The sequence below is a fragment of the Onychostoma macrolepis genome, chromosome 01, assembly GCF_012432095.1.
Source record: "Onychostoma macrolepis isolate SWU-2019 chromosome 01, ASM1243209v1, whole genome shotgun sequence".
Classification (NCBI taxonomy): Eukaryota; Metazoa; Chordata; class Actinopteri; order Cypriniformes; family Cyprinidae; genus Onychostoma; species Onychostoma macrolepis.
Window position 1 is genome coordinate 34,381,541 of NC_081155.1, and position 27,889 is coordinate 34,409,429.

The window sequence follows — 27,889 nt, forward strand, 5'->3', positions numbered from 1 at the left end:
GTAATATCATTTATGAGCTGTCATTCTGCGACCAAAAAACACATCAACTGAGTTCACACATTTATCATCTTTTTTTAATCAAAGCAACCATCCATTTATTTACATTCTGGGTGAGGATTAGTGAGTGGACAGGAAGCTCCACACTCAACACAACCAAAGCAGTTAGAATTGATATGTAAAATGAGTGTGTGCTTAAATAATCTGCCTTCATACAATCAGACATGCTTTTATAAAGCCAGGATGAAGAACAAAGACGGTGAAATGCATTGGATCGTTAGAGTTAGACATGCATGCCAGACATCAGGGGGCGCTGTTTTACATAAAACAAACAAAAGCTAACAGCTCCTTGGATCCACTGATTCAAACCAGAAGCCTCACAAATGGATTGGCCACATATGTGTCCCACTAGTAACATATGTTTTCAAGAGACTGGTCGGGAGTGAAAGTTGCAATATTTGGGACAGTTCTGGTGTATAACAGAGTTATTATGAATTAATTAATTACCTAGCAGCAACCATAAAAAAGTGCATCATCTAGAAAGCCTTATGCTTTATTTACATAACATCTGAGATTCTCATATACCCTAAACTTGGGATGAGTGACTGTGCTACAGTCATATGTCAATAAATATCAATACATTAGAACCTTATCAATATATTATACATGTGCACATAATCCTAATTGATAATACAGTTTATTACAATACATTTCTGAGGGCTCAATTACAGAAAAAGCAGGTCTTCTAAATAAGCATTACTTGGGGCATTTCTCAGTGTGGTCACTCTGAGAAATACACAGCCTGTATGTGTTTTAATGTTTTTAAAATGCAATTTATTCTATGACAACAAGCTGAATTTTTAGTGTCACATGATTCTTCAGAAATCATTCTAATATGATGATCTGGTGGCGATGAAACATTTCTTATTAACATCACAGTTGAAAAGAAAAGATTTTTTAAACAATGTAAAAGCCTTGACTGTCACTTTTGATCAATTTAATGCATCCTTGTGGAATAAAAGTATTCATTTCTTAAAAAAAAAAAAAAAAAAAATTCTTATCGACCCAAAACTTAAACATAAGAATTTTACTTTAGAATAAAACAATATATTTTTGATGTCTTAAAATTATTCTGATTCGCGATTAGCTTTTGTAATAGTTTTGAATACTTCATAAAACATAATTGCTGTCAAATCCTTATTTCTCTTTGGAACATATATTTCTCAACCATGTTAGACAAATACAGCCAAAAATAAAATGTAAAAAAAAAAAAATCTTAGCTGTTAGCTGCCACTTGCTCTCAGCTCAAGATTAGCCCATGTAGGTGTGTGAGTGTGGGCAACACTCACACTTGTCCTGACAGCATCAGCACGTCCCCTGTCCCTGAAGAACATGTTTGGTTTTATCGAATGCCAAAGGTCGGGGAAGAGAAATCTTTGCCTTTTTTTCTCTCTTCTCTTGCCTTCTTTCTCACACCTTACCCTGGAGACGTGCCGCCTGGCCCTGGCAGCCTGGCATTTTTTTGTAATTCATGCCAGCACAGATAGTCAACTGAAAGCACCGGTGTAAATAGATGAAGCTAGTAGCTTGTATCTGTTTATATCCTGCCTGCTTTCAATGATGCTTTAGAATCAGCACGACAGGCTTCATGACTGTAATGTAAATGTATGGGGAAAAGAACTCAAAGGAGCTCCACTAATGTCTTAACACACACAAAGAAAGAAGGACAGATGGAGGGATTCGAGAGGAAGTGGTGAGTGAGGGAGTGATTAAAGGAAAAGATCAGAGAGTGTGAATGACAGATGAAGAAGGATGCGCGTGTGAAAGACAGAAAAGGAGAAAGATGAGGAACAGAAGTGAGGCACAAGAAGTAAGAGTGAGAAAAGCAAAAAGGACTGTAACACTATATGAAAATGAGCTCTGTATGTGTGAATGTGATATATATATATATACACATGCATCGGATGATCCCTGAGGGGGGCTATTCCAGAAGCTAGCAGCCTATTATTGAAGAGAAATTCCTGTTATAAACTCCTACCACTTACACTATGCATGCAAATGCATTACCTCCCACACATGGACATCTGACAGACTGGGTTAAAACATCTCATATGCAATAATATATATATATATATATATATATATATATATATATGGGCAATAACAACAGAAACATGGAACATACCAGTGCCACTTTTAGCAAAAGATGTAATTTTAGACTTCAGACTAAATTGCATTTCAAAATTGGTCACATTTTAGGCTTTTTGAAAGTTGTTTAGTTTTGCATCTGTAATCCAGTTTGCTCTTATTTGTCTCAAGCAGGGTGTTACTAAATCACAAGCATGCACATACCTTCAAAACTCTCTTATGCAATTACATGCATGCTATTTATTGGATTTAACATCTTTATTGTGCCAGGGACATAGGTATTTGTGGTGTACGCCGTTGTTGTTCTGAATGTTTGGGGTCAGTACCTTTTCTGCAAAACTTTTATTCAGTAAGGATGCATTAAATTGCCCAAAAGTCACAGTAAAAACATTTAACAAAAAAAGTTCACATTCGCACAGTAATTTTCACTCGCAAATGTAAGTAGAGCCTTGAGTTATCAAATAAAAACTCAATGATGGATATTGTTCTTAAGAGTGCTCCCTCAAAACAAGAGTAAGAAATCACAGGCAGATATGGGCACTGTTCACCCAGATCCCCATATTTCTTTGTATGTGACATGTCTTAGGGAAAATGACTTTGGCACAGTCGCAAACACATAAGAGTTGCCACACATTCTCTCAGAAGGCCTAAAATAGGATTACACCCAGCATACATTTTCCTCCCCCTCTGCATTCTTTTCTTCCCTTCCAAAATAATCATAATCCCTCATTGCCTGTCTGAAATGTGGTGCTTTTGTTGAGATTGGGGTGAAAGAGAGATAAAAAGTGTGGAGATAAATGGCAAAAACAATGAAAATAGAGCATGGAGAAGGTCTGGCAAGCCCATGTGGAATACACATGACTTTGATTTAAACAAAGATATGCGGCTCCACGAGGAGGAGAGAGCTAATCGCTTCAGGAGAGGGTCACTAGACATACAAAGGCAAAAGCAGAGTCTGAATGCAGATTTGTGATTAAAAATGTGTGCTAGTTGGGTTGCAAGGGTAACAAATTCATACAGATAATTGAAACAAATAAATAAAACCCCCTCCTTGTCAGCTGTAATCTGTTTAAGACTGTGTTTTCTCTCAAACACAACTGGCGTATGATATTGTTGCAGATATACTCGCTGGATCACATGCTGAAATTGACTTTGGCTATGAGAAGCACTTGTTTTGGAACAGCTGCATCCAAATACAACAAGGTTCCAAACTCATTAGTTGGTCAATGAAGAAATCAAAGATGAAACAAGTTTCAAATGGGTTATATTACCCATCCATCTTTCTCTTGCTTTGTAAGGCAAGATGAAAGCCTGCAGGCGTGTGTTTAATATCGTCTCTTTAATGTTTTAAAGGGCAAATATTTGCTTGATTTGTTCGTTTGGCCTCGTTTTCTTTTTAGCACCTGCCTGAGCGTTTACAGAGGTATTTGAAAGTGTTGAGTATAAACTGACTTTTGTCATTACTAATTAGCCAACAGACTGAAAACTTCTGTCAGGGTGGTCTAATGTACCGAGGACGCCTGCAAAGGAAAAACAAACCGTCCTTCCTAGTCTAGTACAGTTAGACCAGTAATGAGACACCTGGAAATGTTAAAACAAGCTATAAATTCTGAAATTTAATAGGGGTTTTATTTATATTATCAGTTAGAAGAAAATGCCAGGTCATGTTTCACCACAAAAAAAAAAAAAAATAGAAATTATATTCTAAATTACATTTTTATTACAATTATATTTAATATTTTGCAAAAAGAATATGATTTTCACATTATTTTAATGAAAATTCTCTTTACTCTTGTCTCAAAGAATCTGAACCATGCAAAAAATATAACTCATATATTATCAATTATATTATTATGTAACTACAGACGTTACAGTAATGAAGAGTCAAATAAATACATTTTTGGTAATTTTAAGGACCAATTCTCTTAATTAAATAGTTGCTTATTAACATGCATATTACTAGCATATTAGCACTTACAAAACACACATTAATGCCTTATTCTGCCATAACCATACTTTAGATCCCTTAAGATCCTATCTCACTCCTAAACTTAACAACTAGCTTACTAACTATTAATAAGCAGCAAATTAGGAGTTTATAGGCAAAAGTCAGAGTTAATAGTTAGTTAATATGGAGAACTGGTCCCAAAACTTAAGTGGGTGACCACATTTTCTTAATGTTTTTTTTTTCCCCAGTGCAAAATAATAAATGACTATTCTTTCCCTTTGATTATGGGGTGAAATAAGAACCATATTTGTTTTCAGATTCACCCAAAAGCTCGTCTGTTGTTGATTTTCATACTTACGAAAGATCTTAATATCAGTTTTTGTTACAGGGGACTAAGAGTAGATCAGCTGACTGATCTAGAGCAAGTTTAATGTTTCTCATCAAAGCCTCAATCTTCAAAGGTCAACAAATTCAACTGAACCTCAAGCAGTAATGATTATTACCACATCAACATGATAAACCCAACACAAAAGAGTCACAAACCTCAAAAATGTGTGCACAAGCAGGTCCAGCCAAAGCCAGATGCAGGGCACTGAAATCTGCACTCTGTGCCCTGTGAATGTGACAACTGTAACAGATTCGACTTGAAAGGTTTTAGGGCCCAACAATGGCTTTAGCTAAGCAGGCCTGATCGAGAGACGCTTTGAAGAGCTGCAGCGCAAAAACTCAGTGTCATGTCACTGTCTTTGTGTTTGGAAATTTCGTCAATAAGAGGGAGGGAGAGTTGGATGGTGGGGCTTCGGTTCAGGATATTCGTGGAGGTTAATTTTGCATGCAGGAATGTATGTGTGCGGTGGTATCATTGGCCACAGTGGTCTGCTTGATCACAAGAGAGTTCCGACAGTGTTGCCTAAACATATCCTGGGGGGGGGGGGTTGGGGAGCCGGTCACAATGCAGGCTCTGTTCGAGAGAGTGAGGGCACAAACACGGCCCTCAACCAGAGAGCCCTGCTCTTCAGTGACCTCTTTAGGACCATATGCAAAGATTTATTCACGATCCAACAGGAAATCAACACATAAACAGTGCAGCCTGTTTGGAGATGACATAAATGATGTCGAGACGACCAGGGGCAATGTGTTTTACACTTAGACCACTATAAATCTACCCATAGACCACTATAAATCTACCTGCTTAATTTTCTAGTTAAAGAAGAAGAATATATATAGGGCTGTCAGTTTAATGTGTCAACTTAATTAATTAGTAAAATAACGCGATTAAAATATTTTTATGCAGTTAACGCACTGGCCCCGCCCCAGACACAGTACATCATCTTACATTTTATATAGTTGACTGTTGACAAATATGATGTAGGGCAGCAACCCCATAAATGCAGTTATGCCCTAAAATTCTAAATATCGGTGCAAAAAATGTCCCTGTATGAGATCTTGTCTCATATTTACATCATATGATAAGCAATATCACACAAACATGGAGAGCAATATCACACAAGTGCTAATTTTGTCCTGAATATCACGAGTTTAAATGTGATTTTATACAACAGTTCAGTAAATAAGAAGTTGATGTTGTGTTCTATTTTAAACACAATATTATGTGTTTTTGCTGAATTTTGCAGAGAACATATGGCAGAATTGTTGCGCGTCTTCGAGCAACACAGTGGTGTTTAGCTTCTGATTGAATCCGTGTTTTGAACGAATCGTGTGAACCAATGATTCAAAGGCCCATTTATGTTCCACAGTTTATGTTAGGCCGTTGTAGCCAAAATGTTTATGTTGAATCAAATAAAATATTTTGGTAACCCTTTCTATGAAGCCCATATTTATAATACATTATATTAAACTGACAGCCCTATATATATTCTTCTTCATATATATATTCATAATGAATGCATAATGCATTATAAAAAACCTTATAATATGTTATATCATCTTATGAATATTCATAAGAACAGTTTTAATGTATTATAATATTTACTTATTAGTGGTTATAGCTTTTAAGAGTATGATGATTTATAACAGAGTGAACACGTTGCATCCACTTAAGTTACAATGGATTATATTTCTCATAGTTATAACGTATTATAAGTCTCATATCTTGCCACCTTTCTTATACTACTTTACTTAAAGCCATCAATGACCACTTATAAGTATAGTAATAATAATAATTGTTTTTTCTCTCAAACAGCCATAAGATCAGATATCAGATCAGATTGCTCTGAATATTTTTATTTTAATATCAGTTTGATTATTTTGAAGGTACCCTTTAGACAGCTGTTGTTAAGTAACTCTGCAACTACATGTCAACTAGCAGTCATTGGAGTATTATTAGTATGTCAGCTAAATATATGCTAACACTTTATTTTGATGGTTCTCCAACAGACAAACTGACTATAAGCAACTTTGCAAGTACGTCAATATTCTACCGACCCTAACCTTAACCTAAGCCTACTAATACTCTAATGAGAGTTAGTTGACATGTAGTTGCAAAGTTACTTATAGTCAATAGACTAAGGGGACCATTAAAATAAAATGTAACCTAACATATAAACATTGCATTTTTTTTTTTTTTCCAGTTGAAATTTTAACTAGCTCACATCAAAATTAATATTAGTCTCACAGGGAACACTCAAATAACACTCCACACCTAACCACTTACAAGATGTACTGTAGTAAGATACTATGCAGATCTTAAATAATGTCAAGATATATAGTCCCATTATCAATGTAAAAGTAGATTTAATATGGTGTTCATTGTGTTATAAATAATCATAATCTTAAAAGTTATAAGCACAAATGCGTAAACATTATAATGTATTTTAATTGTTGTTATGATTATTTATAAGACGATATAACATATTATGAGGTTTTTTGCATTCATTATAATGCCTTAAGAATACCCTTATAATGTATTATAAATATGGGCTTCATAGAAAGTGTTACCAATATTTATTTCTAAAGTTACTTGATACTTTCTCATTTAACACAAAAATAGCAACCGTCAAATTTATTTTGCGATTAATTAGATTAATTAATCAACACATCATGTAATTAATTAGATTAAAAATTGTAATCGACTGACAGCCCTAATATACATATATATATATATATATATATATAATGCCATATGCTGAGTAAAACAAACGCAAAGTTCGAAATAAACTGACAGTAAGTCTGAAAAACCTTGCAGAATCAACTTCATAATGCATATTATTGAAAGGTGTGGTTAATGTTCTCATGGGATAAACATATAACTGAATTAAAGAAAGACAGTCAGACTGTCAGAGAAAGCAAAATGAAAATGCAGGGAGCCAGACAGCTTCATCCTCCTCGCACGCTCCAGGAATGAGACAATGGAAGATTCCAGGAACCCTGGCCAAAAACTCTCCGTCCGACAGGCCAAGGAATGTCTGCCAGCATGTTGTGACGTGAGGTATTTGAAGAACATTTAGGGAACCTTCAGACTTCAAAAAATGTCTACAATAGCTAACCTGAATCTAACCAGAAAAACTGCCTAAAGCTTGCTAGTTTGAACCTTTTTCCTAGTACAGTTTATAACCTGGCACACACATGGAACTTGTACAGAATGTATCTACAAATATACCTAAAAAAATCATTGCAAAACATGTATTTGGATTAATGACTTTCGCTTGACTCATCTACATCCGAATTAATAGCAAGATGCTGTGCTCCTTTTTTAATCCTGAAGCTTATTCAGGAAAGACCTTTGGGACCTACAGTGCCAGTGCAGCCAAAGAAGGGAACTCAATTTGGAAAGTTGGAAATGCTTGGGTTGCTTTTCCTTCCTTGCCATCAGCGAAATATACATGTACAAAAAAATCAGAGCCATTTTTTGCCTCTCATAGTGATCTCAAAAAAGAAGCCCAGGCCTCTATGGTGAACACACAATGCTCTGCTTCCATAAACACTTCATTAGCAATTCAATTACCTGCGTGCTGACAGATCTGGTGCCATCTGTTGCGTCCACCGTCAGGTTGTAATGGGATTTCTGCTCTGCGTCCAGCACTTGGGCCACAATCACCGTCCCACTCGCCTTCCCCACCTCAAATCGACTGTCAGAATTACCACCTGTTGAGAGGAGGTTTTCACCACAACCAAAATGGACAGGAAATTAGACGGCCATCATCACAAGTTAGGCAGTTGAAGACAGGAGAGAGAGAAAGAGAACTGCACAGGTGGTAAAAGTCACGTTGGTGGTTTCGCAGCAACTGTTTCACACTTTTTGTGTATGCCACAATAACGGCTGACTGACATACATTCTGCCATATTGCTGCCTTAGTGTGTAAAAACCCGCAAGATAATACAGGGTCCACAATAAAAAAATGAGGAAAAATATTTAAATAATGTAGTTTTAAAAAATTATTTCACTGACATCATTTTGAATTTTTTTGCGCAATTATTTGACAATATTAGTAGGTAGTGAAGCAGGTTTGTTAAACATATTTTAAGAAATAATATTTAAAGACTATGCCAGACTACTAAAGGTTTCGTTTCAAGAATTACATTCTTTTTTTTTTTTTTCTTTAAATTAGGACTTATACAATGAAGCTTTATGAAGTTATGTCCCCAAAAAGACATAAAAATACATTTCAATACAGAAAAAAAAAAAAAAAATAAAATGTTCCTAATAAAAGAGGTGCAGTCAGGATATTGTAAAAAGCTGGAATAAAATAATAGATTAAATATAGTAATATATGCAAATAAATATGCAACAACATCTTTGACCTATACAGACTTAACCAGCATTTTAAAATCTTTATTTGGCATTTTGAGATTAGAGTAACTGCATGGCATTAAAAACACCAACAGTATTGCCATATATTTTTTTCTATATTTTCTATGAAAACACTGTTCATTTGATTTCTGCAATTTTATGTGCATTTGCTATCATTAATTCATATTATACAAATGTATAAGTCATCTTTCATTTTTTGATCTTGCCAGCAGCCACTGAACCAGCAGTATGTTTTTTTTTTTTCTGATTATATGACCAAACAAATATAACAATAATAAAGACACCATACATGAAAGAAAATGAGAGCACTGGGTTTTCAAAGTGAAGAACACTAAGTGCATAGGCTGGCAAGGAAAACAAGCTACTCTTTATGTATCTCATAGAGTGGACAGAGACAAATAATTTTGATTTAATGATCTAAATGTAACTCTTTCATTGCCAGCTCATAAGCACTTGAAAGAGAATCAATATGTGGGACCAATGCGAAACAGTCACAACAGCATGAGTACAAAAGCACATGACAGATCTCATAATGGCCACGCACAGTAGAATTAGGAGATCTGCGGCAGATACCTTCTGCAGTGCAGTTCAGGTCGCAAGCCATCTGAACGATGTAAAACAGCTCTTTAGCCGCCATGTCCTCTTCCAAAGCCAAGAAGAGGAGCAAGGAGACAAACAAGAGGAGGAAAGCAGAAGGAGAGAAGCAGAAAAAACCAAACCATTCCAAAATTAAGAAGCAGAAAAGAGAGAGTAAGTAAAAGTTGTCAGTGAAAGTTTGGTTAAAAGATAAGGGAACAGGAAGAGGATGCAAACTATTAAGTCATATTATGACAGTTCTATTGAGAAGATAAACACAAAGATCGAGGTTATTTCATGCAAAGAAACTTCCTCCAAAGAGACTCATTAGAAGATTTCATCATCTTAGTTTGTTACAATTTTTTTGAACTGTCAAAGACACTTGTTAGAATCCAAGCTTCGGCATGTAAAGGCCAAACCAACACAAAACAAACTTTCAAAATCTACTTCCACCATACCTGTTATTTCAAACCAGACTGGTGTTTCCACAGATTCCATAGTGATGACCCCGACCATGTGTGCCACGGGGTCACTCTCCATGACAGAAAATGAGTAAAATGGCTCGTCAAATGCCAGAGGGACTTCGCTCGGCTCTGGCTTGGGGATCCATTCGATGTGTAGACGGCAGGTGGATGATTTCTGGGGTCGACCATTATCCACTGCTTTAATCTGGTGGATAGATGTTAAACAAAATATGTAAAATCAAATAATACAACTGCAATTTAAATTACAGTATGGTTTTGGAATTCATGTTTGGGAAAAATAATAATTTGAGCAAATCTGTTAGCGATACCAAAAAGACACACTTCAAGCCCAATCAGGGAGAGATACTACTAAATGCAGGAAATACAGAATGCTACCAGAACACCTGTCACTGTGACTTTGGAAAGCGACAGATGTTAAGTAATGAAACAATGGGAGGTCTGGTAAAAATGTCACCGGCCACATGGGCTGGCAGGAAGTTCACTTTACACTCGTAAAACTTCCATCAAAGGGACATTCAGGAAAAATGTAGTGTGTGTCAAATCTGAGAGCTCAGGTTTCTACATGCCAAGTCATAATAACGGCCTCCTCAAACGCTGTAACTCAAGCTAGTAAGCAAATACATTCGCAATAAAAAGGATCCAGTTTTTCATATCTTGCTATTTGCACATTTCTAATCTGCAAATATAAAATGACAGAATATGTGCAATAGAAATGTGAATGTCCTTACTGTTAAGATATCATAATCTCCAGCAGAAGAAAACTTCTTAAAGGAAACCATGCCAGTTTTGGGCTCAATGAAGAACTTTCCCTGTTCGTCTCCGTCCTCGATGCTGTAGGAAATCTCAGCGTTTGGCCCTTCATCTCGATCCGAAGCGATAACGCGATAAACGGGATCTCTCCTGAGTGCACGCTCTTTCTCTGGCTTTTCACGCTCAGGGAGTTTGATTTTGTAGACTTTCTCCATAAATTGTGGTTTGTTGTCATTCTCATCCAGGACTTTGACGATGACACGGACGGTAGTGGACTTCACAGGAATGCCTTGATCAGATACTGTGATCTGTAACATAAGCATATAGAATGCAAATAATTTCAAAGATTTTCCAAATTTGTAAATAAAAGAATATTGGAGTATATTTTTCTTTGAAACAATTTTCAATCAAAAAAACATCCTACACCAAACAATGGATTTATAGATGAATAGACAGACATATAGACAGATTATAGAGCGTATTCTTCAGACCAATTAGTTGCCTAGTTGTTCAGACAACCCACAGACTAGTTGGTTTTGAAATATGTACTTTTGCACATCCTTTCTTGAAAGTTTGATTTGTTTGGGTAAAAAGCTTCAGGGGGCTGATAGAAAAGCCTGTAATCGAGGGGGCGGAAAAATTCATTCACTCAGTTCTAGTTTTCTTCTTTCCTTTCATGTCGAATAACCCCAAAACCCAAGAGAGCCGGTGTCATAATGAACATTTTCAATTAGAGTGACAAAACGAGCAGTACTAAGAGAGGTGCACGGGACAATAATAGAACACACTCAAGAATATCTGACACAAGTGATTGAAAACCTTCATTATAGCAAGAGCTTCAATCAATCGCCGTTCAGAGGTAAAGAAAAATCTCCTGTTCAGAACACGGGGGCAAGTGTTCCTATCTAAGTCAATTGGCTGACAAAATTGAAGTAATTCCCAGTGCGCTTAGCTGTCAAGCAATCTTTTCAGAGATGTGCGGCAAGGCGGGAAGGGTTTCCGGGGGTGAGAACAGACTGTTGTGCATTTTCTGTATGATTGCGGAATGACATTTTTCCTAGATAATTTCTCTTTTATGACACCTGATGAAAAATATCACCATAAATGCGATAGCCAGACATCTTACATAGTCTCAAAATAAACGTGATATTGATTTTTCTCAAAGCTAGTCCAATCATCTAATCTGACTGTGTTGTTTGCAGACCTAGGTGTTATTACTTCACACATTATTCAAAAAGACGGTAGATCAGTTTAGTTCAGTTGTGTTGTAAGAACACCGTAGAGCCAAAAAAGAACAAATCAAAAGTTCACAAAAATGCACACCAGTTTTAACAGCAAAGCACTTTTGTCAACAATATGAACAGTAATATGTACAAGAGCTGTTCCAAACAAGCAGAGATGGCAACATTAAGCAGACGCTGGTGGTTTGTTGAGCATATACTCATGCTCAGAACACCGTGTCCAATCTCAGCTGGTATCCGTTAACCAGCTCATTAATTTCCTCTGGATATCTTCAGTTAATCTCGGAAAATGCCCGTTTGAGGCGGCTTAATGGTACGCTGGTGCATAAACTGATGAATGCAAACACACAGAGATGCAGACATACACACTATTTCCTGCTAATGAACTCAGCAGACTTGTGTAGCTTTGAATGCAAAATACAATACTACTGCAGTCTATGGCAGAAGCAGATAAAAAAAAAAAACAGGCCAGCACAGACATTTAAAAGCATCTGTTCAACACTGTAAAAGCAGTCCAGCTTTTGGTGTGAACAAGCAAGTAGACCTATAATGTGTATTTGTTTTCAAAGCTGTCCAGTGCCATCCAACTGTTGGCCAAACAGATTTAATTGAACAGGAAGACAAGGGACTCGGTCAGCTCCAACAGTCCACTCTCCTGAGTCGAACTTGTGTTTGTATGCCTGCAATGCACTGCTTTTTTTTAAAACCTCTTCTAGCAACTGGAAAGAATTCAGACAGTTGAAATTAAATTTCCAGTTCAATAAAAATACCATGTCTGCTTTGAACATCAATTATATAACTAGATTTCTATATTTTCTGTGGTGATTGCCTGAGTCAAATTGTCCACAGGGTGAAAATCAAGCTTGACTGCTTAAAGTTACAACACATCTCTCCTGAGCAAAAATCAAGATTTGTAGTCTTACATTACATTTATGCATTTGGCTTTATGCAAAGTAGCTTACAAATTTTCCTCATGCATTGCATGGGAAGCGAACCCATGACTTTAGTGTTGCTAGCTTCATGCACTACTGTTTAAGCTACCACGATGCTATTAATCACATTCGTAGCAGGACAGGTTACAAATCCTGCAAGTATAAGCAATAGGGGTGTTTCATTAATGAACAGATTTGTGCTTTCGAAAAAAAAAAAATTAGGTGAACAGCTCTTTTTGATTTCTATGCACTGACTCATAATGTAGACTCTGAATGTCTTACCATGCCATTCATTAAAAAAGTAAAAAAAAAACTAAAAAAAAAACTGAATGAACTTGGTAACCAAACCAACCATGTTTGTGAAAGAGGTTGTGTAGTTTATTGTTCAGAGTTACGAAAAACAAATGTGTTGGTTGAATGATTCAATGACTCACTCATAACACACATACTAAAAAAATGGTCTGTCTCTACATAGTGCTGTAACATTGTAATCTGCAAAATGAGACTGCACTGTAAATGAATCAGTGACCAAATCTGAAAAGTCTCAGTGGAATAAATCACTACTAATAGGTACAAGCATTTTAAACATTAGAAATGTGTTTTGAGCTTTTGGTGCAGCCAAAGCAGTAACACATTTCACATGCCTTGAAAACAGGCAAAGCAACGCCCTTACATCTTCAGACGCTCAGGGTGTCTTCCCAGAAATAAATTTCATTTCTTTGCAAATCAACTTAAGTGAACCGTGGCATATTTTCCTGTTTGGTTTTATAAGTTCAAAGAGCAACAGGGCAGACTCTCTGACGTGCTGTGCATGCCTCAACATGTTCCAGAGTAGCCAGAGTAGCTCTCTCTCTCTCTCTCTGTTCTTTATTTTCTCGAATTTCCCTCCCTTCCCCCTCTAGGAGCATTTGCACCTTACACCTTCCTTCCCAGCTCTTAAGTGTGTGTGAAAGTTTGCAGGGTGCTCTCCCATATATCTCTCACACACATACACATACACACTCAAATGCCTTCACCCTGGCCCCCATATAACTGCCTCTCCCTCCCCCCAAGCATGTGCTGCCTCCAACTAACCTCAGCAAGCCCCCAAGCACCAGCTCATTCCCCCATCTCCTGCGGTGCTGTGCCCAGCAGGATTGTACTGCCCCTGGGAGAGAGACAGCCAGACTCCTGGGCGGGAGGCTGGGTGAGACAAGACCCCTGGAGGGAAGATGTCAATAAAGAACTTCCTGTTGCTGGACCCCTGACTAAACACCGGCCAAAAACGCAAATTGGCGGGGTTGTCATGACTACTACAGTGGGCCACCGGAGCCGTGCGGGAAAAAAAAACAAGGAGAAACAGGATCCAGAAGAATGCGTGTGAACAGTGACTGGACTGATGGTCATTTGTTTATTAGTCTTTCCCTCAGCCGGTCTAAAGCGGCACGGTAATCAAATTAAGCATGAGATCATAACAGTCCCAGGAGGTGTTTAAACAGAGAAGAAGACAGTTGCTTCAAACAGGTTGTGAGAAATGTATCCAAAATTCACATTATGACCTTTCTGTTTTCATGGACTAGATATCCGAGCGACTTGTCAAGAGTTTTAAAATTAATTTTCACATTATTTTAGCGGCAATGATGCAAGGATAAATTTAGGGCTGCTGTAATGAACAATTCAGTGTGCCTGTTGAGTTCGCCTAGGACCTCAAAGCGATTCTATTGGCAGAAATAATTTTTAATGTTTAGACTATTCGCTGGCTGATTGCAAAATCGCTTCATGGTGCATGCCGTTTGAACTGTTGTCATGACCATTATTTTATTTATTTTTTTTACACAATAGATTAGAAAGCAAAACTATAGATTTTGAAACAAAACATTTTGTTCATAAATGTTCTTTGTGTTAGTAATCTTACGTTTTATAGGCTCTTTACTTAATACACTAGCATAGCATATAGCTAACCATTTTTTATTATTAGCCTGCTAACTAAGCCTATCTATCTTAATTTTTACGTAAGAGCAGACGTGGTCATTTTAAACTTGAATGAGCAAGGCTTTCAGTGTCATTCGCTTATGCTATGGAAAGTGCTATCATATTTTCATGAATGCACTGGTTTGTTGCACAAATAGTTTTAGAGTTTACAGCACTGTTAACTTTTTAGTTGTTTACCTATAGACCCTTTTTGCGCCGACGTCACGATTACGTCACCGCGCTAGCTGGAGGCAAAACAAACTGAAAAATGTGGAGGCGGCCCATTCAAACCAGCGCAGATTCGGCTACATAAGGAGCTTAAAATATCATCTTGTTGTGATGTTGGATGCAAGAATCTATGTAGTACAGGCTACAATTTGACATTTTAACGCATACCTGCTGCCACTCCCAGACAAAACACCGACAACAGCTGTGGTTAAACGTGATAAAACGAGCGGACTTGACAGAAACTATCGTCAAAAATGCTCGCGTTTGCAGCGCACACTTCTTATCAGAAAAGGTTAAATAAAGTATTGTCTTTTGTTGTTATGGATTATGGTTTGTGTTACGTGTCTAAAGATTTCTTATGCATCTCACAACTATGAAATAATGTCTGTGTGCATGTGTGTAAAACAACAAACTGACGATGTATATGCTTAATCATCTGTAATATATATTGTTGTGATTGATAGTGGCTGGACTTTTTAAGAACTTAGTAAGAAAGAATAATCAAATACAGAAAGTTCAAAATTAATTTCTGGAATTTTTATTTCTAGAAAATATTCACATCTTCCTTTAAATGTACTGTATGTAAAGTATTGTAAATTTAACTTACATAATTTACAGGATGTATATATTTTAAAATAACTATTTGGCCATGATACATACATCTTCAAATAATATATCATCACATTGAATGTTTAACTTTTTGTATTTTGGCCCATGCAGTTCACTCTCATGTAACGTTTAGCTGTAAAAATAGCCTGCTGAAGTTGAAATGTACATCTTCATGACTAGATAGACACAGGTGAGTTTCTCTTTACTACTCGTTAGGTTTCTCTAACGAGTCACTCAATCGGAGGTAACGTTAATCCTGTCAGATCGTCCATCCATGAGCATAGGGTCGGCCAATCTGACTTTGTCCGTTAAAGTTAACTTATTTAAATAACAATAATGGTCCTGCACAGTGAGTGACCTTACATATGCAGGTAAAATCGGATTTTCTCCAGCCATTGTTAAAAAAACAAGGTAAACAAACTTCATAGTGAAGCGGTCAGTGGAATCTTTCTGCCTCCAGCTAAGCCCCGCCCACAGAAAAACGTCACATTGTTTACTAACAGAAAAAGGGTCTATAGCAGCTAATGATTCAGAAGTCCCACACATTATCAGGAAATAGCTTACGTTCACATTGAAAAATAGGGTGAATAAATGTTACATTATTTCTTACTTTTTGATCAGGCTACCTCTCAAGCTACCTCTTGAAGTCCTAGGCAGACTGAATTGTACCCAAACACCAAATTTGATGATGGTTAGTACTCAAGCCGAAAGTATGCTTTTAAGGGGGTCACATGATCCGATTTCAAGTTTTCCTTTGTCTTTGGAGTGTTACAAGCTGTTCGTGCATATAGAAGATCCGTAAAGTTGCAAAGACTAAAGTCTCAAACCCAAAGAGACATTCTTTATAAAAGTTAAGACTCATCCATGTCTTCCTAAAACACATAATTTAAACACGCCCCCACATATCTACATCACTGTTTTGGACGATTTGCATAACACTGCCCAAATGTTTACGCAAAGAAAGAAGGCATAACTTTTATTCTCGCTGTAGTATTGTTGCTGTCTCATAATGGACTGCATTTGTACAGGTAAAAAAAACTAATGAAAACTAATGACAATTTCAAGCGAATTCAGGTTACAGTGTGCAAGGCTTCTTGTGTTAAAAACAAGGCGCATAAACCCACGGAGACAATAAATGTGGTTTAAAGTCAGGGCTGGCTACCAATTTATGCAGTTTTGCTTTTCTATTTAAAAGTGCAATTAAAAGGGTAAAAGACAATGTCAGGTGAAAAGCATTCCTTACAGCTCCTTACGCTTAAGACAGCTAATATATGGCATGCAAGTCGAATGAAACTACACGCACCACCAAACTCCAGTCTCAACAGTTAAAAAAATAAAAAAAGCTTAGTTAATTAAAAACCAGAGGAACAGATTTAACCTTGAGGGGATCTTGGCACTACTAATATTTAGCTGAATTGTTGGCATTAGCTAATTACAAGCCAACTGTCTATCGGTCAGCAGGCTTTGCTTTGAAGTCAAGAGGAGCTCCTCACATCACTGAGGCATGGAGAGAAGAAGGGAGGACAGACACTGGATAAGCGCATGCTGCAGGGTGTACCATCCTCCCTGCTTTTATTTCCTGTCTGCATCCATCCTGTCATTTACAATATAATTAAGAGTCACAGAAATGGGCATAAAAGAACTGGTAAGGGCTGGTGCAAATTTGCCAAATTAAATGAGATGCCACAGGGTTTGAACTGAATTTGAATCTATAACAATAATTAAAAGTGCATCAATCTGTGCACAACTTGAAGTATCAGCAAACTGCGGTTGGGTTTTTGGCAAAGGAAGGGAGCGGGTGGTAAAGAGTTATTGAGAAACAGAGGGAGAGAGAGAGGGTGATAGAAGCTTGCAGCTCAATTAAAATCCACAAGTATAAACTTTAGCTGGGCAGGGTGACGCTTCCTGTTCTGGCCTGCCTAATCCTGAGACGGTACACTGAGAGAGAACAAAGACAAACCCCCACATGCATATACACACACACCTACCCTCCACACACACCGGATATCTAAATCCCCTCAGAAGCACTTTGGAAGGAATGGAGGGGGAAGAATGCAGTCCGCTCACGTGCACAGTTTAGTTTGGTGGCTTGTGCCTTGGGTCTAAACAGTCAAGGCTAAAAGTTTTTTACTCTTCTTTTTTTTTTTTTTAGGATTTGTTTCCTTTTCTCCCAAGGAGTTCTCTTTAAAACAGCATTCTAGGTTAAAGTTGAACCAGAAAATACAAAAGAGTTTCAAATTACATAATATTTTAATGTGCACTACAGTTCAAAAGTTTGGGGTCAGTAAGAATTTTTAAAGAAATAATACTTTAATTCAGCAAGGATGCATTAAACTGAATAAAAGTGACAGAAAAAATATACATATTTCAATGTTGTTCTTTTGAATCTTCTATTCATCAAAGATTACTGAAAAAATATATCACAGTTTCCACAAATATATTAAGCAGCAGAACTGTTTTCAACATTGATAATATTTAGAAATGTTTCCTGAGCACCAAATCAGCATATTTAGAATGATTTCTGAAGAATCATGTGACATTGATGACTGGAGTAATGGCTGCTTGTAAACACAGGAATAAATTACATGTAAAATTACATTAAAACAGAAAACAGTTGTTTTAAATTGCAATGCTGCTTAACAATATTACTGTATTAACTGTATTTTTGATCAAATGAATGCAGTCTTGGTTGTTATAAGAGGCATCTTTAAAAAAAAAAAATCTTACTGAACCCAAACTTTTAAATAGTAGCATATATCATTATTTTTAGGTTTAAAAATATAATTTTATATAATACAATTTCTTTCTTGCTCTCTCTCTCTCTCTTTTGTTTGGTGGCAATATCAGAAAAGTACCACAGAAGCTGTACATATACAGTGGGGTAAAAAAGTATTTAGTCAGCCACCAATTGTGCAAGTTCTCCCACTTAAAAAGATGAGAGAGGCCTGTAATTTTCATCAAAATCCAGAAAATTACATTGTAGGATTTTTAAAGAATTAATTGGTCAATTCCTCGGTAAAATAAGTATTTGGTCACCTACAAACAAGCAAGATTTCTGGCTCTCACAGACCTGTAACTTCTTCTTTAAGAGGCTCCTCTGTCCTCCACTCGTTACCTGTATTAATGGCATCTGTTTGAACTCGTTATCAGTATAAAAGACACCTGTCCACAACCTCAAACAGTCCAACTCCAAACTCCACCATGGCTAAGACCAAAGAGCTGTCAAAGGACACCAGAAACAAAATTGTAGACCTGCACCAGGCTGGGAAGACTGAATCTGCAATAGGTAAGCAGCTTGGTGTGAAGAAATCAACTGTGGGAGCAATTATTAGAAAATGGAAGACATACAAGACCACTGATAATCTCCTCGATCTGTGGCTCCACGCAAGATCTCACCCGTGGGGTCAAAATGATCACAAGAACTGTGAGCAAAATCCCAGAACCACACGGGGACCTAGTGAATGACCTGCAGAGAGCTGGGACCAAAGTAAAAAGGCTACCATCAGTAACACACTGCGCCGCCAGGGACTCAAATCCTGCAGTGCCAGACGTGTCCCCTGCTTAAGCCAGTACATGTCCGGCCCGTCTTAAGTTTGCTAGAGAGCATTTGGATGATCCAGAAGAGGATTGGGAGAATGTCATATGGTCAGATGAAACCAAAATAGAACTTTTGGTAAAAACTCAACTTGTCGTGTTTGGAGGAGAAAGAATGCTGAGTTGCATCCAAAGAACACCATACCTACTGTGAAGCATGGGGTGGAAACATCATGCTTTGGGGCTGTTTTTCTGCAAAGGGACCAGGACGACTGATCCGTAAACGAAAGAATGAATGGGGCCATGTATCATGAGATTTTGAGTGAAAACCTCCTTCCATCAGCAAGGGCATTGAAGATGAAACGTGGCTGGGTCTTTCAGCATGACAATGATCCCAAACACACCGCCTGGGCAATGAAGGAGTGGCTTCGTAAGAAGCATTTCAAGGTCCTGGAGTGGCCTAGCCATTCTCCAGATCTCAACCCCATCGAAAATCTTTGGAGGGAGTTGAAAGTCCGTGTTGCCCAGCGACAGCCCCAAAACATTACTGCTCTAAAGGAGATCTGCATGGAGGAATGGGCCAAAATACCAGCAACAGTGTGGAAACCTTGTGAAGACTTACAGAAAACGTTTGACCTCTGTCATTGCCAACAAAGGGTATATAACAAAGTATTGAGATGAAATTTTGTTATTGACCAAATACTTATTTTCCACCATAATTTGCAAATAAATTCTTTAAAAATCCTACAATGTGATTTTTCTGGATTTTTTTTTTCTCATTTTGTCTCTCATAGTTGATGTATACCTATGATGAAAATTACAGGCCTCTCTCATCTTTTTAAGTGGGAGAACTTGCACAATTGGTGGCTGACTAAATACTTTTTTTTGCCCCACTGTAGCTTAACTTTAAGAAGAAAAAAAGAGAAACAGACAAAAATGAGACTTTTTAGGACTTCTCTAAATATGAGTTTCTAGGATTGTCTGCTTTAAGGAGTATTGTGGTCAGTGGATGTATCCGAATGTTTTTACCTCCAGAATATGTTCATCCTGTTGTTCTCTGTCCAGCTTCCGTGACGTGGTGGTGACCAGACCTGCAAACACATGAACACAATTAATAACCACATTATAATGTAACATCTTAACGATATTTTAGAATATACCCAGCCATTTTTACAAAGGGTTTTGTCAGATTTATTTAACTTCTGGGTGCAATATTGTGAAGTAAATACACACACACACATACGCAAATGTTAAATACCACAGATTCAGCTGCAAAGTACTGCAGAAAGGGCGTTGTGCTTGTGTCAGGACTGTTTTAAAGCTGAACAAACAACCTCACTTTAAACACACACTCACACTGCCTGAAAACAGACAACACAAACCTCGCAAACTACCTTCAACCAAACACACAATGCTGATAATAAACCGCTTCGAGCACTGAAATGATGAGTGAAATGTCAATGCAACCATCACTGCATTTACTCCATATATGAACATGTTAGTAGGTGTGGGTTATTCTGTGGGTTTTAGAAGATTTCTCTCAAGGGCTTTACTTTACAGGAAAATAAGATCTGAGCACAACAGAAATCCAATTGGAAGTGAATTCAAATGCCGAACCCAGTGAAGAGAGTATAAACAGGCAGACAGAGATCGAACAACAATGCAAATGAGCACACGTTTCTGTAAAGAGCGTCTCGATTGCAGATAATAAGCAGACTTGTGTTTCTCCGTCAGTATAATTGTACATTAGACGGGGCAGAGAGCACGGCAGACGTTGCCAGCCTCGGCCACACGAGAGACGCCTGCCGACCGCACCGCGTCTGATTAGTGCAGAAAAAGGATTTCCGAAACCAGAAGCCATCAATGGCGCACATGCAGGCAGCAGAAATAGCCCGGCCGCAACACCCCTCCTGCTCCTGGTCAAAACTGTGCTACGCTGCAAACCATCTCTCTCTCTCTTTTACTTTTGCAGTCATACATGGGAAGGAAAATAAACTCTGAATGCGGGCAGTCATCAAAATCTCTGCACTTTAAAATATTATATTAAAGGCAAAGTTACATTTATAGACCAAGAACTTGACTGGAATGGAAAAGGACATTAAATAGGGATATGTTATATAGGAATTAACAGGACCTTTTTTCACTGTTAGGCTAAAAAGTAATAATATTTAGCTGACATTCTGAATTAATCAAAGTTAGGCAGCTTTTAAGTGTCTCCCAGAAGTTTTGGTGTTCAGAATACACAGATATGACTCTTACTTTTTCCTCAACTGAATGCAATTTCATGAATATATATTGCATACACTGGATGTATACTGAGCTAAAACATATCTCTCAGCTAAAATGAACCTCCTTCCCCTAGATATCATTACACGCGAGCATATGTGTGTAATACTGAGGTGTATGGCTGCTGGACGGACCTTAAGAACATGCTGCTAAAAAGACGCCCGTGTTCGTACCCACAATCCATTTCTTCCCCAGCCAAAAAAACAGTGGTCTACTGCATTGCGGGCTAAGCGTGGCCAAAGAAAATTATAGTTCAGCCATTTTTGGAAAAAGAAAAACAAGAACGTTGAAGCTGGGAGATGCAAGAGCAAATGTGAAGAAAGAAAGAAAGAAAGAAAGAAAGAAAGAGGAAAAGAATGAACAAACTAAAAAAGAAAGAAAGAATAACCAAAACTATGTTTTTTTTTCATACTGGTTTAGACCTCTTAAAAAAAGGTTCCAAAAAGGGAGTTGCATAGTGATGCCATATCACAGAAGAACCATTTTGGAACCTTTCTGTGAACATATCTTAAAAGAACCATTTTTTCTTAGTGTCGAGAACATTTTTATAATCTAAGAACATTTTTCCATTATAGAGTGCAATAGAAAGGTCCCATGGATGTTGAAGGTTCTTCATGGAACCATCTATGCCAATAAAGAACCTTTATTTTTAATAGTGTAAACTCTTAAAAATAAAGGTGCTACATGATGCCATAGAAGAACCTTTTTTTGTCTAAATGGTTCCATAAAGACCCCTTAACATCTGAACAACCTTTCTGTTTCACAAAAGGTTTTTTGTGGCGAAAGAAGGTTCTTTAGATTATAAAAAGGTAAGAAAGAGATGGTTCTTTAAAGAACCTTTGACTGAATGATTCTTTGTGGAACCAAAAATGGTTCTTCTATGGCATCGCTGTGAACACCTTTATTTTTAAGAGCGTATGTTATAGTTTGGTCGACCCAGGAACGCTAGTTAAGAAGCCTAGTGGGGACTGGGATGAATCGTGTCCTGTTTGCAGGAATCTCATTTCATTAGCCGTCAGATGATGTTTACCCTCATTGTTTCTGAGAAAGCAAATGAATTTTGCCCAAAGATTTCATTATTTGATCTGTCTGTGTAGTCTGAGGTACTTACAGCTCGAGCTTGTCTCGCTGAGCACAAGCGCGTGACCCTCGGCTAAAATCGCCTCTGCTAACCACTGAACTCCTACAGTAAACACATAGTGAAATCTTGCATATAATGATAGCGCCGCCACACTGCCTCTGGAGAAAAGAAAAGGATAAAATCAGAAAGAAACCAGCAAAAAAAAAGAGCATCCAAGTGTCTGGGTAAATGACACTCTGCCCTTTCCTCTAGTACACTTTTGCTTGGGAGAAAAAAGAAGCGCTATTTTCTCTTTCTGGCTCTCTTGAACTCTCCCTCGCTTAGACGGAAGGCCATTGATGGACTTTAGAAGAGGTATCGTTTAGCAGACAGGAATGCAACACCTCGTATCTGAGAGCGAGACCCCACATTCCTCATTAAGGGTCTCGCACACATGTTAAAGCGCACATACTTACAGAAACGCATATGCACCTCTCTTAGGCACAGATGAATGTACATACAAAACACTCTCAAGGCCCACTAACAAGCACAAAACAGTCTACGCCACAGCTACATAGATAAATGAGCGCACACACAAAGACATGCACTACAGTGGGCAGACCTGGGCAGCGTTCCCAAATGCACCCTAACCCTCCTCCCCATTCTAACACATACTGTGTGTGTGAATGGCAGCCATTTCAGAGCGGAGAGACAGAGAGAGAAGGGCAACACTTGAGGTTGAGAAAGAAGTCTTTGCTGGGTTTGTGTCTCTCAGAAAGAGCCTCACATTAGCCTTACACCATTAACCTCCTGCAGAACACCCAGTAGAGCCTATCAAAGAGACACTCTGCCACACTCGCACACACAAATATGTGCTCAGATAAGTCAAAAACATGCAAATGCTGAAAGATTTCAGATCATTCTATTATTAATGTGTTTTCCACAACTATACTAATGAGTAAATTCACATTAAATAGTGTATAAATGACCTGTAAAAGGCCTTTACACTGATAGTGTTTTGTAGCTAAAAACTGACCTAAAGTAATTCATTTTTAATCAGAGTTCACAAATGGAGATGGCACAAGCAACAGTGGTAATTAGGAATGCACCGGTTTTAAAATTCTGGCCAGTATGAAGATTATTATTCTCATGCCATGCTAAGTAAAACTAAATAAAATAAATAGAAATTAAACATTTAAATAAAACACAAAATAGTCAAAGTGTCTTTGAGTGTACAGTATGTGTTCTGTAAATGTAGAGTCAATTAAATGATGACGTCTCCAGGCATTTCCCAAACTAGGACCTCTCAAACTCATTGGCGGATAAAGCAGACATCATCTGAATAAATCCCATCAGTCTTGTCGAGTGGCTTCAGCTCAATCTCCACATTTAGCAACCAAAGGCCCCTGGAAATGGGGCAACTGATGGTAGGAAATTCCTATCTGAGAGTGACTGAGATTACTAATACTGTGCTTTCAGACCTCCGCTCTATTCGGTGTACTAACTCCATTTAGAGTGTTGGTCACGAAGAGAGAGAGAGAGAGAGAGAGAGAATGAACAAGAATAAAGAGACAAATCCCTGGCAGATAATGTCTCTTTCAAAACATTCTTTTTGATTTGAGTATTCCAGAGCTCAAGGCTCACTCATGCATGGGGACGACCTGGATTTACGACACTAAATCACTGCATTCCCACCTCCGTGTGAACATATGCGCACAAGGTCATGTTGGCATTAAGACCGCAGCATTGATTTTTTTTTTTCTATATTACAAGGTATGGCACACCGCCACAAAATGAATCTGTCCTGTCCTTTAAGGATGAAGTGTTTTTCCAAAAGCGATTGCAAAAACTATGAATGAGTCATAAAACAGAAATGAGTTTTTTTGTTTAATGTTTTGTTTTTTTTGGTTAAATGTCAGTAATAAGGTCTATGGTTAACACAAGCTCAAGATATTTTCTCACTTTCTTCTATGACATAAAAAACATCAACCATATCCCACTCGTGTTTTTTTTTTTTTTATCTTTAACGTGTCTTGAAAAAGGCTGACTAACAAGTGGCTAAATGGGACTAAAGAGGTTATAAGGAACATTAAATGTTATCACGCCAAACAGGAAAACTGATCTACTCACTAGTATTTGCCTGTTTTTTCAGTGTCATAACATGTATACTCACACACTTGCTAGCTATTTAAACTTCACCTACAGAATCTGTAGATTTTAAAAACTGAAAGAGTTGTTGGAAGTCATGTGACCATTTTGGAGTTTGTTTATAGCCTAGCATCAGCTTTTCACTACTTCTGATTATATATGGGTTTCAAAAGTCATAAAATATGTGTTCATTTATGTAGATGATCTTGATTAACAAAATGTTTAAGAATCATAAACTTACAAAGCTTTTTTTCTTCAATAATCCAAAAGTCAATGGAAAAATCTTACAGCCTTTTGGTCAAGGGAACCAGGGTGATGCTAACTTCAGGGTTGGCTTATATGTCCCTGTTCTGACGGTTAGTTCAACCTCAAACATGCCATTGGTCCAATCAGAAGTTGACATGTCGAGTCATTCAATCAAACAGCCATAGTGGAAGTCAGCCTTTAAATGGCTTACTTATAATTGCATATTAAACTGGAATAGAAGAGATTACCCTAGCATTGAGGGGGAAAATGTATACTAATATTCACAAGCTTCTCTTACAATGGTAAATCACATTGTTTATTATTTGTCTATCTAACAAATGCAAAGATTCTGTCAGAGGTCAAATGCTTTCATGGACTCGTGCTTGCTTGGCTGGGTTGAATATCAGGGACATTGGTGTGTGAAATCCGTAGGTTAGCAGTAAACAAGCAGGACAGGTGTGTCGGTGGATATGCTTCACAAGCCTCTAAAACCCTGCAACTTTATCCACAGGAATGAGTGAGAGGGAGGGGGAGTGATTTGTGTGTGTATGTGTTTTTTTCCCTGCACTTCGCTTTAGTTTTCCATCCTTAATAACCTTTTGTACCTTGTGCCAACTGTGGGAGCCTAAAAGACAGGAAACGACAGGAAGTCGTTGGACATAGTATCCATTTCTTTTCAAGCTTTCCCTACTTTGGGTTGAACCCTTTGAAAAGAGCGCATGGCATTGTTGTATAACAACCCACATTTTTCCCCTCTTTTTTCTCCTCTTAAAAAAACAGGGCCTTGCTGAAAGTTGATAGGAAGGTGGAAAGGAGAGGAAAGCAGGCCTTGTGAATCATTGCAGCTATATCCTCCTTTCACTCCAATTAAACAAGCAGAGCAGAGCTCAAAGGCACAGAGGTGGCTCGTAGACTTCTAATTACCTGAGCTGATTTCTATCCCAGCAGCCAGTGCTCTTGATATTGTCAGTACAGCGAGCTAAAACTACTCTGGTAAGAGGACAAAGAGAGAGCTAATGCAGATATCAGGTATTACACCAGAGATCTGAGATTTCCAGAAATGTGTGTGTGTGTGTGTGGTTTGTACACCAGAACAAGAGCTGTCTGCATTGTACTGAGCACAATTCTTTCTGCTTGTGCCTTCCAGCTAAAGAAATTATTCCCATACTCACAAAACCAGCATACCCATGTTCCAAAATTAACACTCCACATGTGCAGTGTTATTTTAGTATTATTGTACTATTATAGTGCATGTGGTATATTTTACATTTGCTTTTATTTTCATATTTTTTTCAGTTAAATTAAATTAAAATTCATTTTTTTTATTTTTAATGTGTATTTTTAATTTTTATGTGTATTTAAATATTTCTATACAGCTTTAATTCATTTTCATTTTACTTTTAGTAATTTCATTTAGGTTTTTAAAGTTTTTCCATTTATTATTTATATTTTATTTCAGGTTCATTTCACATTACTAAAAATGATGTTAATAGATTTAGTTAACAATAAAAACACTGACCATATGATGAATATAAGTAAAAACTCATATATATATATAAATATATAATATAATAAATATATAATAAAAACTGGTTTTCGTAAAGTTAAATGGAGTTACTGAATCTCGTTTTTAATATAGTCAACAAAATTACTGACAAAAATGTTTGTCAAAAAAGGTTTGTCCACGATAGTGAATGTGAGACAGACAAAAAAAAAAAAAAACAATTTTAACATACTGAGAAAATTTTTTGTTACATATTACATATCACTAAAATGTTTCACTGACTAAAATTTAATTTTAAATATTAAAATTAAATTTAAAGACTAAAATTACCCCCACCCCCCCCAAAAAAAAATCTAAATTTAACATTGACCTTCTCAATTTCTGAATTGCAAAAAATAAAAGACAAAATTTCATAAGAAAAAGCCTGACTACCTGACTAAACTTGGTTGGTTACTTTAGTAATTGAAACACATGCTTGGTAAAATGCAAGACATTTTTATATAATAAACACATTTCTACAGAAGAGCAGCAGATGATATGCCAAGTGGCAAATTTTTCCCTGTCATATTTGGGTTCTTTTGACTTTTTCATGTATGAGAGACTTCAAGAAATTCTTTCATCATTCACTCACCCTAGTGTCATTCCAAACCTCTACGACTGACTAAATGTCTTATGCAGAACACAAAATGTTAGAAACCAAACAACACTGGAGCCCACTGACTTCCATTGTAGGGATAAAAACATGGAGATATTTCTCAAAATACAATTTATGTTTCAGAAAAGAAAAAGTCACACTGGTTTGAAATAGCATGAGGTTATGATGGCATGACATTGATGACATTTTTTCTTTTTATTTTTGGGTGAACTATGCCTTTAAGCTGAAAATGCTCTTGTCATGAAGCATACACTGATATTTGATCCCTGTCTCTCCACACATGCGCTTCCACTCTGAGAAATGAGTAGTCACGTTCACTTGTGCAAATACACCGGCTCACATAAAACCTTTTCCTTTATCACATCATTCGAAGTCCAACTCAGCGGGGTGCTTTCGAAAACCAGGCTGAAAGCAGCTTTCAGGCAGATAGGTTAATTTCTCTTCACCGACAGGTAGAGCATGAAAAGGATCTCTCTTACACATACGCTTGAGCAAAAAAGCGTAGTGCAGTCATTGAGAGAAAGCATTTCACGAGGGCAAAGGAAAAGACAGAGAGACTAGCAAACCACCCACAGACCTCACACGAAACAAAGGCCTCTGGGAAAGACCTTAAAGATACAGAGAAAGTGACAAAATGATGGTGTGAAAGAATTGTGGGGCAAAGGGACCATGTAAGTTAATGCATGAATGCTTATGCAGGAACACACACGTGTATGTACATACACACCACATTTATGCAAGTTCACACCCACACACTCACTTTATCACTTTAACTGACCTGTGCAGAAGGGATTGAGGTCAGTTTGAGCAGGTTAACCAGA

General features: G+C 37.4%; 1 protein-coding gene across 9 annotated transcripts in view; it reads right to left on the reverse strand.

Moving 5' to 3' along the window:
* fat1a (FAT atypical cadherin 1a) overlaps positions 1 to 27,889 on the reverse strand; it is an 86,373-nt gene that overhangs the window by 30,223 nt on the left and 28,261 nt on the right. For 7 of the 9 annotated variants that reach the window (XR_009269409.1, XM_058767222.1, XM_058767458.1 and 4 more), the window contains exons 4-8: positions 20,199 to 20,260; positions 10,654 to 10,983; positions 9,899 to 10,109; positions 9,438 to 9,506; positions 8,058 to 8,197 (exon numbers count right to left, since the gene is read on the reverse strand). Coding sequence is in view for 8 of the 9 variants with exons in the window: in XM_058767222.1 (XP_058623205.1) it covers positions 8,058 to 8,197; positions 9,438 to 9,506; positions 9,899 to 10,109; positions 10,654 to 10,983; positions 20,199 to 20,260 (812 nt within the window). In the remaining variant the exon portion in view is untranslated. The remainder of the gene's footprint in view (positions 1 to 8,057; positions 8,198 to 9,437; positions 9,507 to 9,898; positions 10,110 to 10,653; positions 10,984 to 20,198; positions 20,261 to 27,889) is intronic. The other 2 variants (XM_058767533.1, XM_058767377.1) reach the window with 1 other exon arrangement.